The 18,471-nt window shown below is 35.5% G+C and overlaps 1 protein-coding gene across 1 annotated transcript in view; it reads right to left on the bottom strand.

The window, feature by feature from the left end:
- Window positions 1-18,471, bottom strand: part of TNKS (tankyrase) — a 178,696-nt gene that overhangs the window by 62,720 nt on the left and 97,505 nt on the right. The window contains exons 4-5 of the mRNA XM_036894099.2: window positions 16,095-16,131; window positions 15,265-15,340 (exon numbers count right to left, since the gene is read on the bottom strand). Of these exons, the coding sequence (XP_036749994.2) occupies window positions 15,265-15,340; window positions 16,095-16,131 (113 nt within the window). The remainder of the gene's footprint in view (window positions 1-15,264; window positions 15,341-16,094; window positions 16,132-18,471) is intronic.

Raw genomic sequence — 18,471 nt, 5'->3', positions numbered from 1 at the left:
GTGGCTTTGAACTAATTTCTGAAATGTCTCTGAGCCTTGGCTTCCAATATCTGTAAAATGAGAATTATAATTCCTACCATACAAGGCTATTTTATGAATTAAAGATAACTCTATGAAGCACCTAACAGAGAACCACATAGAAAAAACTCAACAAATAGTTATTACTCCTTACCACCTTATTATCTTACACCCTTAGAAGTTATTTCTTAATGGTCATTTATCAGTCCTCATCTTGCTTTACCAGGCAGCATTATTCGACTTAGCTCAACACATCTTCCTCCTTGAAATGTCTTTCCCATGGCATCTAGGACACCTAGCTACCAAGCTCGCTAGTCATTCCTCCGTCTTCTTTTCTGGTTGCTCTTCATTTTCTTGACATTGGAACCTTCCAGGACTGTGTCCTTATATCTCTTCACTATCTATACTCATTCCTTTGGGGATCTCATGCAATCAATCTTTTGGCTTAAACAGCATTCATTCACTACAACTCCTCAACTGTAACTCCAGCTCAGTCTTCTTTGTTGAACTCCAGACTCTCATCATCTAACTTCTTACATGACACCACCATATGGATATACAGGAAATATCCCTTATTTATCTTGTCCCAAACTGAGCTCCTAGTACTCCCCGCAAAACCTACCCTGCAGAATTTCCTATCGCTGTTCATGGCAACTCCATCCTTGTAGTTACTCGGGTCAAAAACTTTGAGAGTCTTTCTTGCTTGCCATCTTTCCCTCACACACTGTGTTCACTGAATCGGGACTGTTTCTGTTGGCTATACCTCCCAAATATGTCCATAAGCCAACCACTTCTCACCACATCTGCTGTCACCACCCTGGTCTAAGCCATAATCTTCTCTCTGCTGGCTGGCTCCAACAGCCTTCGATTTGGCCTTTTTGCTTCCAGCATAATCCCCTTAAGAGTCTACACAACACAGCAGCAGCAGAGGGATCCTATTAAAAATACATTAGGTAACTCAGTCCTTTGCTCAAAATCTTCCAGTGGCAAGTCTTCCTAGTGATCCAGAAGGCCATAAATGGCCTCTGCCATAACTACCCTCCAACTTTCTGACCTCATCTTCTGCTCTGCTGCCCTTGGTTCATTCCACAGAGCTCAACTGCTCTATGTATGACTTAGCTGAAATCACTGGGAATTAGATTGTACTAGTAAGTGAAATACCTTCTAAAAAAAATTAAAGGCCTACCAGTAACAAAATACTTTCCCTCTTAATTTCACACATGACTTCTTCATAAATCCAAGTAACAATGGAAGACAAAATATTCCTGAGTAGATTAAATGTCAAAAAACCCCACAACTTATGGCTACACAGTGCAGCTGTCAGCTTTGGAAGACCTATATATATTGTGCCTAGAATATCAAATTTAATTCCTAGATCTTTTTCTTTTCTACTGAGCAAAGAAATCATGATAACTATGTCTCAAGATTTAAACATATTATTACATATTCAATTCCAAGGGAATTTTGACATTTACATTTTAAAGAAAACACTCATTGCTATCTCACAAATGACTGTTGGGTACAGGGGGAAGGGTTCATTGATCTAACAGTGCTGAGGAAGCTTTTGAAGTTAACAATTACCATATAGGCAGAATATCCCAACCTTTCTAATGCTTTTCATCTAAGAAGCATAAAATATTACTAAAGTTAATTCTTAATTTCTCAGACCATTATTATTCTATTTTTATAGGGTACAAAGTTTGGGGTATTCCTTAAACAAGATTTTAAGATGAGATTCCAAAATACCAATAAGCCAAATAATTATCTGCTTTCCTCTTATTCTGTTTTTAGACAATACTTTGGCCACAGAAATACAAAAAAGATTGCCAAAGACTGTTTGCCACAATCTAGAACTATTTGCCACAATATTTTACTGTAACACTTGTCACAAAGTAAGTTATTTATTTAAGTGTCTGTTTCCTCTGATTGTGAGATCATTGAGAATAAGGAGTATATCTTAATTTTATGTTTCAAAGACTTTAACAAAGTACCTCACATATATAGTAGGGGTTTATAAAAAAATGAAAGCTATTATCAGCTTTGGATTTACATTACTAAAAGGGAATAGAAGACATAAAGAATCCAGCTTGGTAAATTTGACTTTAAGTTTGTGTGGAAGATTTATATCTATATTTCAATCCAGGCCTGGGTGATGTCTGATGCATTCCCTAGCAAAGAACAAAACCACCACTGTGAAGCCATGATGTATAAGTCATTCAAGAGTAGTCTACACGATGTACAGTATATTTTGGTTTTCTTTACGATGAAGGTCCAGTTTGACCTACATCAAGTCTGGAATTTTATAGATGAGGGTGACCAACTCATACTGGAATGCCCAGGACTCTGCTGGTCCCAGAAAACCTGCTCATCCCATGCCAGCTGGGATGGCTGCTAACCCAACTTCAACCACACTTAATGTTGAATGAGTTTTGTAGTTTCTGGAGCTGTCCCAAGTCAGAAAACTGTGTGTGCTGTCTATGGGTGTGTGCCCACATGCAAGGGCACATATGCATTCTGAATAAAGCAAGATAATTGCTTTACCAAATAGGGAAAGGATCCTAAACTGAGTAGGCTCAAGAGATAACATAAGGCACTTCTCTTTACATTTAACAATTCATTTCTTTAAAAGACTCAAGTGTAGTCTCTCAGTTCCACACAAGCTCGACAATATACTGTTCAAATTCCTCCTCCAGACTCTTGCTTTAGTTACAATTACAAACTGGTTGCATAAGATAAAATGATTTTTTTCAGTACTTGAACACTCATACACTCCTATCACCCACAGTCAGCAATCATTAATTATTAAGTCTATGTTACAGTGAATTCTCTTTATCTTTTATTTTCCCCACTGATATATTCTGAAGTAAATTCAAGACATTGTAACATTTCGCCCCTACATACTTCTGTAGGTGTCTCTAAGAATTATGGGCATTTTCTTTCAAAGCTGCAATGTTATTATTACATCTAACAACACAGTGGTAAATTCCTGGTATCATCTAATGCCCATGTCAATATTCACATTTCCTGATTGTTTCAAAGGCCTTTTAAGGTGGGTTTGTTAGATGTCAGAACAAAACATTTGATTGTTGTGCCTTTAAGTCTCCCTATGTCTACACAAGTCTTTGTCCCTCCTGTTTTTCTTTTGTCACAATGCTGACTTGAAGAAACCTTGCTAGTTTGTTCCCTTCCTTGTGTGATTATTGAACTTGTGCCTGAATCTTCCGTATGTCATACATATTGGAAGTTTACTTTCCTCCTTCAAATGAAACTTTTTTTTTTTGCAAGAGTACTTGATAGACAGTACTCCCTTACAGTACCACATCAACTGCCACATGATGTCTGGACCTTCTACTTGCAGTGATAAGACCACTCAACCCACCTTCAGTTTTGGAAGTCATGAATCCTAGATTTCATCTTAAGTAATTTTTTTAACTTCCTGCCATCTTTTTATAATATATATAAACATAAAATCATTACACTTAAAAATCCCAATACTTATTTCCACTTTTTTGGACATATAAAACTATCTATACCTTTTCAGATCTGGTTTCAAAAATGAGGTACTATGTATGTCTCAGTTATCAGTTACTTTTCATTCACTCACCATTCCCTACCCAACAGAATTCCTTTCAAGTTATAAAAATGATACATTCCCTCCAAAATAACATAAAGTAAAATGTTCTATTTATCTCTTTAGCCCAACAAGCCCCTTTCCCAAAGGTAATCACTATTTAGTTACACAGTATAATTTGAGATATTTTTCTATGTATATGAATGTGTTTTTCTCCAACTTTTTGCTGTTGCTTTTGTCACACAAATGGATATTATATTTTTCTGCAATTTTTTTCTCTTTACAATAGTACAAATAGGTCCACCATATTCTTTATACAATATTCCTTGTATAATGTAGCAGTACATTAAATTAGTTACTCATCACCTTTATGTGGACACTGAGGTTGTTCCATCTCTGATCTGGCTATCTTAACAAAACACGTCTTACTCAAACTTATCATTTGGTTAAGATGAAGATCAGTGTTCCCCTTCTACAAATAAAATACTATTTAAGCCATTAATATAAAATTCCCAGGAAAATATGATAACCACATAATCAGAGCTTATGAAATATCTTTCAGGCACACAGACATGATTAATCTGCTTGCAAGGTAGAGCTGATAAGTTCTTTGAGACACTGATATTTCAATGAGAATCACAACAAATTAAAAGCTAGAGAATCAATATGGGCATGAGTCCATGGAAGTAATATATCTCATCACTATTGCCTGTCTTTTGAAGGGGTATCGTAAGTAGTATCATAATGAGGATAGACAGTCTCCTTGAAATTTCTCAACTCTTAGGCTGTTATTAACAGAATTTTAAAGAGAAGACACCTGAAGAATGAAAATTATGAGCCAAAGGAGAAATAAGATTTTAGAAAGATATTTTATTCACGTCTTTCTCAAAAACTGTTTTAACTTGTCTGTTCTACAGATTACACATTACTGATTCTCTTATGGTAATGTTTTCTTTCCCATTATGAGTCTTTTCCTCTGGTCCTGGATCTCGGTCAGCGGTTCTCTGAAGCATAGTGCCTAGAGCTAAGCACACTTAACCACAGATACAGTCTCATCACAGGGGACTAGATCAGGATTGTGACTTTTCATTAAAAGACAAGATACTATTCCTATAACTAAGGGTGTTTCACATACTAATATTGCTAAGCCATAATCTCTGTAGTAGGGGAGTTGGGTGACAATAGTTTCGGCTTCCTCACTGAGTCATTTTCAGACTAAAATAACATAGAAGATAAAAAACATTTTGAAGATAACAAAGTATTCTATTGAAAAGAAGAGCTAAAATTGACTGGGTTCTTTCTATGTGCCAAAATGTGTTATGTATTAACTTGTTTACACAACTACCAGAGCTAGAAACTATTATTATTTTCCTATAACAAATGAGGACACTGAGGAAAGGGGGATTAATACAGCAAGTTAATGGCAGTCAGAGATCAAACCCAGACAGTCTGACTTCAGCCCTTCCTCAGCCCTCCTTGAGCCAGGCGCTCAGCTTCCGGATGAGATGTTCAGAAATGGACTGGCAGGACTAGGGGGCAGAAGGGTTCGGCTCAGCGGGCAGGGATCGCGGTGGCAGCTCTGACCACCTCTGACTGCCGCTGATCCGGAGGGCGCCACACAGCCGACCCTATCAGGAGCGAGAGTGTGGCCACTCCCCTGGATGAGTGCCCCAGAACTGTAGGACCTCTTAACAACAGAAGTTTTCTAAACTATTAAATATTAGAGGACAAGGAAGAAAAACAGAATATTGAAGTTGGAGATGATAATTTATCTGCCTCTTCCCTAGCATACAATTTTTCTACATATCTTGAATAGGCAGCCATTTCACCTCTTCTTGAACTAAACCCTCCAGTTGCCTCCACTGCTTCTTCCAGAATAACTTCCTGGTCACCTCTCGCTGGTCAGTATTGCCTTAAAGGGTGGAACCCTAAATTCGGCACTAAATCCAATGAGCTCTCATTTTAAAATAATGTATTCAAGCAGAGCCAGATGACAACCTGTCAGTCATCACAGTGAAGGTGCCAACACTGCACTGGGAGGCTGGACTAGTTGTCACTCAAGCCCTCTTCCAAGTAAGACCCTATGACTTCTAAACAGACTACATGAACAGGCGTAGAACAATGGTATTTTATAGCCTCGAGGGTGTTCTTCCAGAGTAACATACATAGTCATCTTCAGGAGGGGATCTGAGGCATTTGAAAATCTATCTATAAAATATCATATAAAACAAATTTTTCGCATTTCAACTGCCTTATTTTAAAAATATATTTTTAAAGTGACAATATAAAGGACTATCTTTAATGTATGTGTACATATTGGGAAGAGGAGAGGAGAAAGGAAATGAACAGATAAGAAAAAAACAGGAAACCCATAGGGTAATCTTTGTGAGAATAAATATCTGAATGTCGACTTAATTTAATTTTAACTTAACGTTCTCACAGTGGAAACTCAAGGGGATTCTTCAACAGCCAGAAATTTGTGTTTCTCTTTTCCAGCTTCAGAATCAGCAGAATAATTGAAATGTATTCATAAAAATGAGTTTTTAAAAATCCTCTCATAGGGTTTGTATGGGGAAAAAAAATGCTTAACTCTCTCAGAAGGTGAAACATTAATTTTGCATTGTTTAATGAGAAACAGCTGGCTGACTTTATGGAAACCAGGTTTTTTGGTCTGACAGTAAACCTGATGCTTTATACTTTGAAGGAGAAAAGTTTTCATACTACCCAAATTTCACATGAGTTCCTTTTTATAATTAATGTTTACAATCTTAGGTTTTCAAATCTGAACATCAAAGATTCTAAAGTTCAACAGATAGATGGCTTATTCTTTAAACAGGAAACAAGTTAAACTGGCATTTAAAGATTATTTATGAGGGGCTCATTCCCCGTAGATCTTTAGCAAGTCACTTGAACTGTGTGAACTGGGAGAAGTTCCTTTAGCTGACTGTAATGTGGTTAAGAGCTCTAGGACTTGGGTGATACGCTCTCACCTCGAAGTTACCTCAGTAATAAAGTCCTTGTTTCCGAGTCTGCAGTCAAATGGGGTCGAGAGCAGAGACCTCTAACTCTCCGCCCTGCCTACCACTCCTTCCCCAATTCTTTTTTTTTTTAAGGTAAGGACCTTGAGATGGGAAGTTTATTTGTTTTTTGGTTTTTTTTTTCCTTCCCCAATTCTAATAGGTACTGAACCCTCTCTGAACCTAGGAGATGAATGGGCATTTTTATGGTACTTGGAGTAGGATATGAGATGTTTATTATTTAAAAATTAAAGCATCTTTATAAAAGGAAAACCAATATAAGAAGCATTTTATACTCAGTTACACTATTTCCAAATTTACTAATTTGGCTACCCCAATAAGCACTTCAAATAATTATGCATGGTATTCACAGTGTTTTTAAAGTTTACCGCTGAGGCTATTCTTACTAGATAAAGACAATTTCTTAGTAATCATTGGAAACAGTCTTCTTTTAAAAAGACTATTATGAAGATGAAACTATCTTGATACCTTCAGAAATTTCTTTTTATAATTCTAATTTAATTGAGCAAGTGAGTGAAGGGATGAAAACACATGGGGTGCAGGACGTAGGCTTTCTGAACAATTTTTATACTTTTAAAAAATTTTAAGGTAATGGTACAAAAATAACCAAGTATTAAGATTGAATGCTTGTGTCCCCTCACCACACCCACTTCCCCAAACTCATATGTTGAAGCCCTAACTCTCAATGTGATAGTATTTGGAAATCAGTCCTTAGATGGTAGACGGGTCAGATGAGGTCAGGAGGGTGGGGCCCCCATGATGGGACTAGTGCCTTATTATGAAAGGCACCCAAGAGCTCATTCTCGCTCAGCAGGAAAGCCACCCTCTACAAGTCAGGAAGAGAGCCCCTCACCAGAACCTGGCCATGTTGGCACCTCAATCTTGGACTTCCTAGCCTCCAGAATTGAGAGAAATAAATTTCTGTTGTTTAAGCCACCCAGTCTGTGGATTTGTGGTCTGAGCTACTACAATACCAGGTAACTGGTACACAATGAGTTAAGAAATTAACAGTTTATGTTGGTTTTGTATTGTAACCATACTATTTTCTAATAATGCTAATTCACAGCTAATTTCAAAGTTCTTAAATGCATAATTAACACTTCATTTTTTGCAGCTTCTCATTGGGCCAGAAGTTTCTGAAATCAGACTTCTCTTTGCACCTAAAGCCTTTTGGCACCCTAAAGTTCACCCTTTACTAAAAGGGTTTACGAACTTTTTGCAAAATAGTCTACTGTACTTATATTAACTGAACAGTTTAAGCCAAAGAGATCATAATCAAATCATAATCATTTTAGGGCTATTTAAAAGTATCTATCATGTAAGTGAGACATAAAAATATGTAATTACATCCTCCCACTCAACTGAAGAATTGGGGCATCAGCAATACCACTGAAGCTACCTTGTGTTGTCTTTTCCTGATCCTATTCCTTTGCTGTCTGCCAGATGGATATTTTTCAAGCTATTGCTGCAGTTATAATCAACTCTACCTGATAATGTTTGGTTTACTTGTAGAGGCAAAAAAAGTATTTTAAACTTGGATCCTCACGATTGTAAAGGGATACACTTAAGTGTCACTTTTGTAAGCTGGCTTCTAAATCAAATTTTCATAATGAATCATGCCCATAACAAAACGATTTAGCACTCATCTTTTCTATCCTAGTAATGTTGAAAACTGCAGGAAACGTGCTTTTTGGATATGCATGTAGGAGAAACCAAAGTTAGGAGGAGGTTGGTTAAGCAGAGCTAAAATGAATTCCTAAGTTTTACCACCTGCTTTTTAGCAAGGTCCCTTTCTACTAAAAATTCTTTTCTCAAAGAGAGAAACAGAGCCCAGTTGGCATGGGTACTAATTACCCTCACCAGTAGAAATGTCATGCTTGACAAAATAGAGACTGTTTTAGTAGAAGAGATTCCCTAATGAAAAATAAAAAAGACATTTTCAAGCCCTTATTGTTACAGAATGAACATACACAAGCATAAAGATTTTATACAATATATCCCAACATAAGTAGGCAAGAAAACTTGCTCTAAGGGATTTCTGCATTACAGTAAGACATGCACTGCTCAGCAAGATGTAATTTAAATAAGTGACTTGATTAGATACATAATTAAATCTAAAGGACTTGAAGAGTTCCCTGATGCAGACTCACTGCATTCTGACCTTCTTGTAATCCCAAGTAACATCTTAAGCATGATCCATAAAAATTGGAAATTAAAAAATGGTATGACCTTTCATCTGCAAGATTTGGCAAGAGCAGAGGAGGACTGTAAAGGCCACCAAAGTCCACAGGGACCCAGGCATGAGCCCTAAGGTAATGCAACACTTTCTTAAAGGGGAAAAAAGGCCTATATATGCTTTATTCCAGATACCAGGAGCGTTTTATCTAGTGTGACTCTACAGACTCTCATGTAATCCATTTCTGTGTTACTAGTCATAACTACTAACTCTGAGGAAAAATAAATGACAAAATACATTACAATCTTATCATGTTAGAGCTGAAAGGTATTTTAGAGCTCATGAGGCCCAAGTCCTTCATTTTTTCAGATAAAAAACTGGGAACTCAGAAGAGTTGCCATGATCACATAGCTAGTAATTTTAACTTAAAACTAGGGTGTCGAGCTCCAAGTTTCTGCTTTTTCTCAAAACACAATGACCCCAAAAGATGCCCATGAAATTATTTTTTTGCATTCTGAGGGGGAAAAAAATTTTTAAATTTTAGAATATAAATTCAAAACATTTCAACATATATAAAGAGATAAATGTATTTGGGTACGTATTTTAAAATCTTCACTTATTTTAAGGAGCTATGAGAAAACCATTTTCAGTAATCCATCTGATAAAAGATGCAATCTTCCTTGCCCAATAGATAATAAGCAATGATTTACAGTTTCTTATAGTGGGGTTATTTCAGTTATCTATTATTAGATAACAAGCCACCCCCAAAATGGTGAGCTACCTGGGCAGTTCTGCTCTATGTGGTTATGAGATAGGGTGCTAGGATATCTGGTGTCACCTGGAAACTGGACTGGGAGCTCAGCTTAGGCTAGAATGTCTAGGTCACCAGGGCAGAGTCACTTAGAGGCTTAACTGAGCTCAAGTAGGTCTTTGGCTTGAGGCCTCAGTTTTCCATATGGACCTTTCCACAAGGCTGCTTGGGCTGTCTCATAATATGGCAGCTGGGTTCCACTGGAACATTCCAAAAGCAAGAAACTGTCAGCTGCCAGGCCAATTCAGGGACTAGTCTGGAACTGACATATCATCACTTCCGTTTTTATTCATCAAAGCAGTCCCGGGCTTCACTCAAGAGTCAGTGTGGGAAGGGACTAGACATGGGCGTAAATGAGGGGCACAGTTCACTAACACGTCTTCAAAGTAACAATCTACCATATGAGGATTGTTAAAACCCTAGTCAAACATATTTACAGAAAAATACATTGAGGGAGGGAGCTCTTAACCAAGCATACTGAGAAATTCTATATTATAATATGACAAATGTATAACAAGCCTAAAATTTAAATATAAATACAAACAAAACTACATTAGTCTTATATATTCTTTGTGGCTCAGGAGATGTGCTTTATCCAATTCAAATGAATACTGTGACATTATTTTCAGCCAGATATTAATTTTTAATAAATGTCATTGAAAATGGGTGTATATAGCTTGAGAACACATTTCTGAACTATAAGCTGCTAATATAAATAAATGTATTTATTAAATGTGATGTTGGTTGAGGAGGGGGTGTGAAAACCAAGCTCCAAAAGAATTAATTCAATTACATGCTTTGTAGATTACCTAATAACTTACATTTTAACCAAATGCCACCTGGGATGGAGCTTGGATTAATAAAGACTATCACTGGGGAAATGGGGAATGTTGAAGTACTCAAAATATGTGTGTCCATCCTAAATATGTATCCAAGGAGTAGGGATCTATTTTATTGAGGTTCTATGTGCTACAAACTATATACACTGGTCACGTTATTTCGCTTAATCCTCCTGAACACCTTGTGAAGTGGGAATGAGTCTCCCTTTTCATTTATGAATGACTACATTGCAAACTGTAGAGCCATAGGTCACACACTGGGACAGTTGAAGAGCAGAGACTCAAACCCAAGCTGTCTGACCTCAGCCTATTTGCTCTTTCAACTAAACTAGTTTTTTATGGTATCTTTAAGGGATAAAACTAAATTCTACTTTATTTCTGATGGATCTCTATTAAAAAAGATTTTCCAACACTTTACTTTTCTCTGTTTCCAGAGTCTTATTCATTATTAACTATTTTATGGAAGCAAACATTTACACAGTAGAAATATGATATTTAAAAACACCCTTCAGGTAATATTTCTGAATTTAAATCATGCTCCTCCAATTGCCTGTTCTTCTAAACCTGTGGTTTCTTAAAAGAGCATCCATGTCTAAACATTAATGCCTAAAAAATAAGAAAGCCAGAAAAAAATCTCACACTAAATCTACACTTTATAACTGTATCACAGAAAAAGAAACCACACATTTTAAAAGCATTAGCTTCGATGTACTGGATAATGCCAATCATTCTATCCTATTTTGAGCTCTTTGTGAACCAATACCATTAAACACATATTTATCTCCATGACATTTAGCACAGTGACCTACACATAGTAATTATTGAGTTTGGTTGAATGAATGTAAGGAGCAGAAAGAAAACTGAAATGTCAGAAACTACATTCAGTAGTACCAACCAAATATCAGTTATTTTCAATATCTGGTGACTTACAATCATAGCAATAGTAGGCATAGTACATGCAGGCAAAGATACATATTTCTAAGTAGGAATACATACAGTGATGCCCAATTCCAACCTATTCCTTATTATTAGAAGGGGAAATATCGGGGACGTTTATTTTGGAAGGAGATAAAGGCAGCCAGGAAAGGGAAGTAACATTTCAAAAGCAAGGGGAACCAAAATGAACTCTGAAGAGGGTTGTGTGTTAGGATAATTTGAGATGTATTCAAGTATTTACTTTGATTCATCGTAAAAAGGTATGTTTGTGAAAAGTTGTACTGAAAAAAACAAGAGACCACCACCACCTTAAATTCACACTTCAAACAAAGCCAGAATATTGAGATAATTGCTAATAATATTTGATCTCAATAGAAAATACTCTAAAGGGACATTAAAAGACAAAAACTCTATTTTTGAAAATATAGGGACAAAGAATTCTGAAAGGGGAACAGTCTGTTTTTACGGATCTGGTTGCCGTTCACTGCAATCAGAATAAGGAGGTGCAGAAGGTCCTTCCTAATCATAATGTGCAGGAGATTGAAGAATAAATTGTATCCATGCCCCTACATTTCCAAAGTGGCCATTTTTAAAACATGTACATAAAAATGTTTCAAAGTGGCATTTTAGAACAAAACATTACCAAAAAGATGTTCTGCCTTTGCTTTTTGGGGGGGGGGAGGAAGAAGAACTGGAAATTTATAGAGTAGCCAAGTTCCACTTTGGTTTATATGTAATAAAAAAGCATAAATAACAATATAAATAACTTAAAACCTTATTGGTATTTCACTATTTTCAGAATTCTATAGGTTAAAAAAAAGTATCTGTGGGAAATAACAATATTAATCACTCACGTATTACCTAATTGGATAATCATCAAGTCACAGTATTAATTACAGATTGTTTAAAATTTACACTGTCACTGTATTAACCCATATATACATTAAAAAAGAATGCTGATGTCTAAAACCCCCACATACAACTAGGCAAAATCTCTGCCTACTAGTTAATGGATAGGAAGATTTCTTTTCTAAAAACATTACAAAGTTGACATTTGCCTGGACTTTTAAAATTTATAGACCAGGAATCAGAGATAGCCAAGGACTCAGTTAAACATTAATGCAGTCATTTAGAGACCTTCCAAAAATTAATTTGACTCTGCGCTATGCTCTAAACTGCAAATTAACAAAATAAAACTTTATATATCTTACTATATAAGTACCTTTATCCTCTTGTGAATATAAAATCTGAGTTCCTAATTCTAGGTAAACACCTGAACATGGCAATAGCCTGAACAAATACTAAAAATACACGACAGACTTGTAACATAGAGGCTAGATATGCTTACACATTTTCTTGACATCAACAGCAAGAAAACAAAAAATACTGTCATAACTCAGGGGTCTTAGCCCAATCTCCATTAGCATCCAGAATATTTACCATGTCATGCCTTTACTGCAACTGGTACAATTAATAATAATTACTTTGTGCCATAAACAAGGGTAGTATTTACATATGAACATTATTCAATTTTACTTATGAAACTTGTGTTTTGCATACCAATGGAAAAATTTTGGATGATTTTTTTATGTTCCATGCATAGCACCAAACCTAATAAATCTTAAATCTAATTTTTTCTTTCCACCTGATTTTCAAAAATCATTCACGTAAAAAAGTAGAGGAGCACATTTTGGAAAATTATTGTATTATTTATATTTTATGGATCCTTCAGTATAATAAGAGTATTTGAGAAATGGCCTTACAAATGTTTTATACATTAAAATAAACATGGTATAATTACTCAGAATTAAATTAATAAAGTAATACTAGTAATCATACATAAAATATAAAACCCCCCATTTACATACTCTGAGTTAATTTTCTAAATGGCAAAGAAAGAGTACAGATGATTTTTTTCACTCATTTTACAGGGTAAAATCATATTTATTAGGGAGTATATTTGTATCCTGAGTTCCTGCTACATGCAAAGTGCCAAGCTTGGTCTGGTGCAGAATACAAAAGGCTAACAGATGAGTAGAAGACAAGTATGAACAACTACAATTCAAGAACTCTGTGGTAAATGCCATATAGTAATACAGGAAAGGAGCCCCAGGAATTTGGACGTGGAATAAAGGGATTCCAGCTCAAGGAATGAGGGAAGTGTATCCTCTTTGGGGGTGAAGGAAAAATACAGGAGTTCTATATATATCTATAGGGGTGAGGGAGAGAGAAGAGGTAATTTGTTAGTTAACAGTGTTCATGCTCCTTAATTATGGAGCTAGATTTATGGAGCTAGAGATGGGGCTGTCGAGGCGTAAGGCTAAGGAGTGGAGAATGAGGCTGGGGGGTGGAAAATGACTCCTGCTGCAGTGATCTCACATCAGTTTGGGAAGAGTAAAGAGGCTATGGAGAACTGACCTAGGCTGGGCTCTCAAACAGCTCTGTCTAAAGATGTAGCTGCACTTACCACAGATAAGAAGACCCTTTTCTGCATAAGGATTAAAGTCACTTTACCTACTGAGAGGATCCAAACAAAATCTGGAGCTCAAAGTAACTCAAGAATGTTAAAATCCCCAAAGCAACTTCAAAATTGAAGGGAAAATGAGGAGTCATCATTTTAAAACATTTCCAAGAAGTCATTAATAATACTGAGCAAATCTTTGCTATTTTATAGCTTGGTATAAACATAATTTAACCTTCCATAAAAGTAGAAGTCTGTCCCCAAATTATTGAAAGTAAATGAACATTCATTAGGCCATGTGAAATAATACAAGGATTATCTGCAATAAAAAATAACATATATTCTAAGGGATTCAGTTCCTTGCCACTATTATATGGGTTTCACCAGAATGGGAAAAAAGTGTGGAGGCAGCCAAGGAAAACTGAGTAATTTTGATCTATAAAATTATCACTCACAGAAAAGTGATTTTTTAAAAGCAAAATAGGTTATTTCTAAAGGATACCATCCATCCTGATGGTTTTCACAGCATATTTTCACCATAAACAATTTAATTAAATATTAGGCACAAGATGATTTTCTCAGTATTTGCAGTGTAACTTTAGAATTATTTTAAAAGGTTTTCAAAATACAAAACCTATCCTTTCACACTAAAAAATTAACTGTCATTTAAAAAAAGACTACAGTATGGAGTGCTTTGTTTCTCAGTATCTATTAGGCAAATTACTGCAAAACTTTGCAGTCAATTACCAAAGGCTGTAGAGGGTTACACTTCAGCCTGTATTCAATAAGAATATGAAGCAGATGAGGATGCCAGTTGTACAATTTTACATATTACCTTACATTTATGACAATGAGTATTAGTGTAGAACATTTCTCTCTGCTTTAATCTATTTTCTTTTAAATCATGACAAAACTTAGCCAATAAATAAATAAATAATATGGCAGGGTTGTTACATCTCTCAAGAAATCATTAGCAACATTTTCTCAGCTTTAAATGGAAAAAGTGCTGGTACCTAACACAGATCTTCCTCTGCCAAATACGAAAGCAGAAATACAAATATCCTAACAAAGATGGGCAAATAGGACTTAAATAAATATTTCCAATTTCCATGACCATTTACACAAAACAATATACGCTCTAATTTTAATCACCGACTAAGCTGCAGTCCCATTTAACACACAACTTTCAGTGTCTGACGTTGAAGAGAAAAGACTTAAGACCCATGCCTCACCAGCTCTATGACTATGTCATAACTGCCAGTAACAGATGCAGCAGTGTTTCATATTACAGTGAAAAGATGCCAGCAAAAACAGTCATACATATGTATACACATATATGATAACAACTTCAGAAATTCTAACTGTAAAGTAAAAAAAACTATTGAGGGGGGATATTATATTTTAAACACCTTACCTTTCGCCCATCACTTGCATGGCAATTCACATTTAGAGGAGTCAGTAAAGCCATTAGTTTTTCTTCATTACCACTCCTATAAGAAGGTAGCAAGTCAATTCCTATAAAATTATGGAGCTTCTTATATTTATGGGTACTTTTCACAAAATAATGGAAAATAATATGGGTTAGTGTTGATTTCCTTTATGTGGTTCTCAGTGAATCTCTTTGCTGTATTCAATTAATATATTCCTAATTAATTCCTGTTAATCAACATAAATACCGTAGTACATCCTGAATAATGCAGCTTTCTACATCTTTATTTGTTTTATTTATCTACATAAAGTCACCTTCTTAATTACAAACAAACTTTATTCTGATAAGTGATCTAAAACACTGGAGTCAAAAATACATATAAAATGCTGTAAAAAGCTAGTGAATTAAATTATAAATAATCAAGAACAAAAGAAAATGGATGAGAATTTTAACATTTACTTTAAGCCCTTCATTCAAGCTTTGCTAGAAAAATTCTCAGAGAAAAATGAAGGTACAGGTATTTAAATACTTCACGAATATCATTCAAAAAACTGGGCAACTAAGGTTTGCAGGTACCTTAAGAAATGTTCCAAATAAAATTAACCTTATAATCATCACCATATTGAAAGACTATTACTTAACACACTAACCATGCAAAATAAACTATGAAAAGATTTAGGGAAGATTTTCCCCATATTATCACCTAAAATCCAGGCAAGACAATAACATGCTATAATTTTTAGTCCTCTACCGGCCCTCCCCCTTTTCTCTCTTAAAGGCATTATAACTCACTTAAAATGAATGGAGTCACTTACCTAGCAGCTTCCAGGAGTTCGTCTTTCTTGTATTCACCTAGATGATTGCAAAATATCATGCTGTTAGCATTTGGCAGAAGACAGATGAAGAAAGGCAGCCGGCAGCAAATAGAGAATTAACTAGAGAAGAACAGAAAAGAGTCCACACCCCGCTGGGTGATGGAGCCGTGACGTTAGCCAGCTTGTGAGCGCAGCATCACCAGAGCCTTGGAGACGGGCAGCAAAGGGACGCAGCTTCTGGGCCAATCCTCAGATGAAACAGCTTTCTTCAGACAACCAATGAATGCTAAATCTTGTGTCCAGAAACACATTCCCTCTGATAACAGCATGCCAGCTGAAGACAATGCCCCCTCCCCCCTTTTCTGTTCAGGCTGCCACACAGTATACTTGTGAAGCAGAATACATTCTGAGACAAAAGCAAAATAATGTGGCTCTTTAAAAGGTACAAATGATGGGTATTAAAGAAAAAACTCAGTTTTATTTGTAATGAAATGGAAAGTCAAAAAAAAATACAATAATCGCCATTGTTGTGCTTTATAGCAGTAGGAAAAAAAAAAAATCAGAATCACGAAGCCTTTGCCGCGACAGGGTGGGTTTGTAGACTGGAAATACGTGAACTCTGTACCAAATGTTATGAACCTCCTGGAGGCAGCGCTCCAAAAATCAAAACAGTGAATACAGTCTTATACGACAATGATATTCGAATGTGCTGCACATCGCTACACTTTATACAAAACCAATACCAAATCTTAACCAACGATAAATCTTTAAAATATTTTTTTAAACAGAGGCTGGGGGCTCTGAATATGTGCAGATATCCAACTATTGAGATGTGGATAATTTTTCGCCATTCTATTTTGTAATACATCAGGGACAGAATAGACAAATAATTTAAAACCTTCAATACAAATTTCTTAGGGCATTTAAGATCTAACAGTTTCTTTTGCAAGCTCATTTGAAGAACAAGGAATTTGAATAATATAGTGTGTGTTCATTCAGTAAATACAAAGAACAGCTGGAACTGATTTAGTTGTAATATGCTGACTCAGTTTGCTAATCATTAAAAAAATAATTATACAAAATATCTAAGCAAATAATTCAGTGAAAGCAAATATTAAGTGCGTGTTTATATGTGTGTGTATGTATATATCACACACATATACAGATTCACACACATGAAGCAATAAAACTTAAGATCAAATAAAAATGTTACAATTCTATTAAGAAATAAGCTTATTTTTTAAAATCTTAGCATTTATAAATGTGTATATTTCTTTGCATTTTGTTTCTGTTTTGCTACAGAATGCAGAATATTGATGCAAAAACTAAAAAGACACCTCTGGACCACCAAGCACATGTTTAAATTCTATTACTCATCATTAACAAGTATTCTTTTAGTTTAAACTTTGTCTTGCTTCTTGGATTAAGATAACATTAAAATCTAGAAATTGTAAAACGTTATTTTCAACTAAGGAAAAATCATTAAATGTCTGTTCTCTTCTAAGGGAATTTTATATACCAATGAGGTCACAGGTTCAACAACATAAATGGAGAAACTAGAACGCATGATCATACGTATTGGTCTTTACAATTTCCCATATATTATATTCCAGATTCTTTAAATAATTGGCAGTTTAAGATTTATATATTAATATTCCCTAGCCAATAAGGTTCTTTCCTTCCCAAAGCTAAAGACCTACTTTTATTCAACATTTTAGGTGGCAGTATGGAACTTAGTGAGTCAATTTTAAAAGCTCCTTGTGAGGCAAAATGGCATAATACATACCCTCAAGTGCCTTAACAATCAAGAGCAAAGGAAGTAAAGTTATGGAATTATCTACAAAAGTCATTCGTTCAGTTAGTCAACAAACTTTTATTTTAAGAGGCCTATATGCCAGATTTAAAACCAAAAGAGATGGTACAGTCATCTCTGAACTTAAGGAGTATGTCTATTAAATGAGACAGACAAGTAAAGAAATGACTACAGCAGAGTATGAAAAGAATTTTATGAAATGCTATTAAGAGTTTAAAGGCTAGTCAAAATGGGATTAATAAGAAGCAGGGGTAACTGTGGTTCAAGGTAGGCTTCCTGGAAGACGACAAACTTGCACAAGAGTTCCAAAGGTAAAACAGGTGATCCTCGGGTGAAGAAGGATGTGGGAGAAGGAAGTAACCAAAGTAAAAGAAGTGAGAAAGGAAATGGTCCCTCTGAAGACTTGAAACAAAGGACACTTGAGGGAAAATGGGTGAAGATGAGGCAGAGAAGAAACTGATCATGAATGGCTATATGAAGTTTCAACTTTATTTTGAAAACAATGAGGAAATATTGAAATATTTTAACAAGGGGAATGTAAAGTATATTTAAAGAGCTGTAAGT

This window comes from Manis pentadactyla, chromosome 7 (assembly GCF_030020395.1).
Source record: "Manis pentadactyla isolate mManPen7 chromosome 7, mManPen7.hap1, whole genome shotgun sequence".
Lineage (NCBI taxonomy): Eukaryota > Metazoa > Chordata > Mammalia > Pholidota > Manidae > Manis > Manis pentadactyla.
The sequence above is the reverse complement of the archived record's forward strand: the minus strand, read 5'-3'. Positions and strand labels throughout refer to the sequence as shown.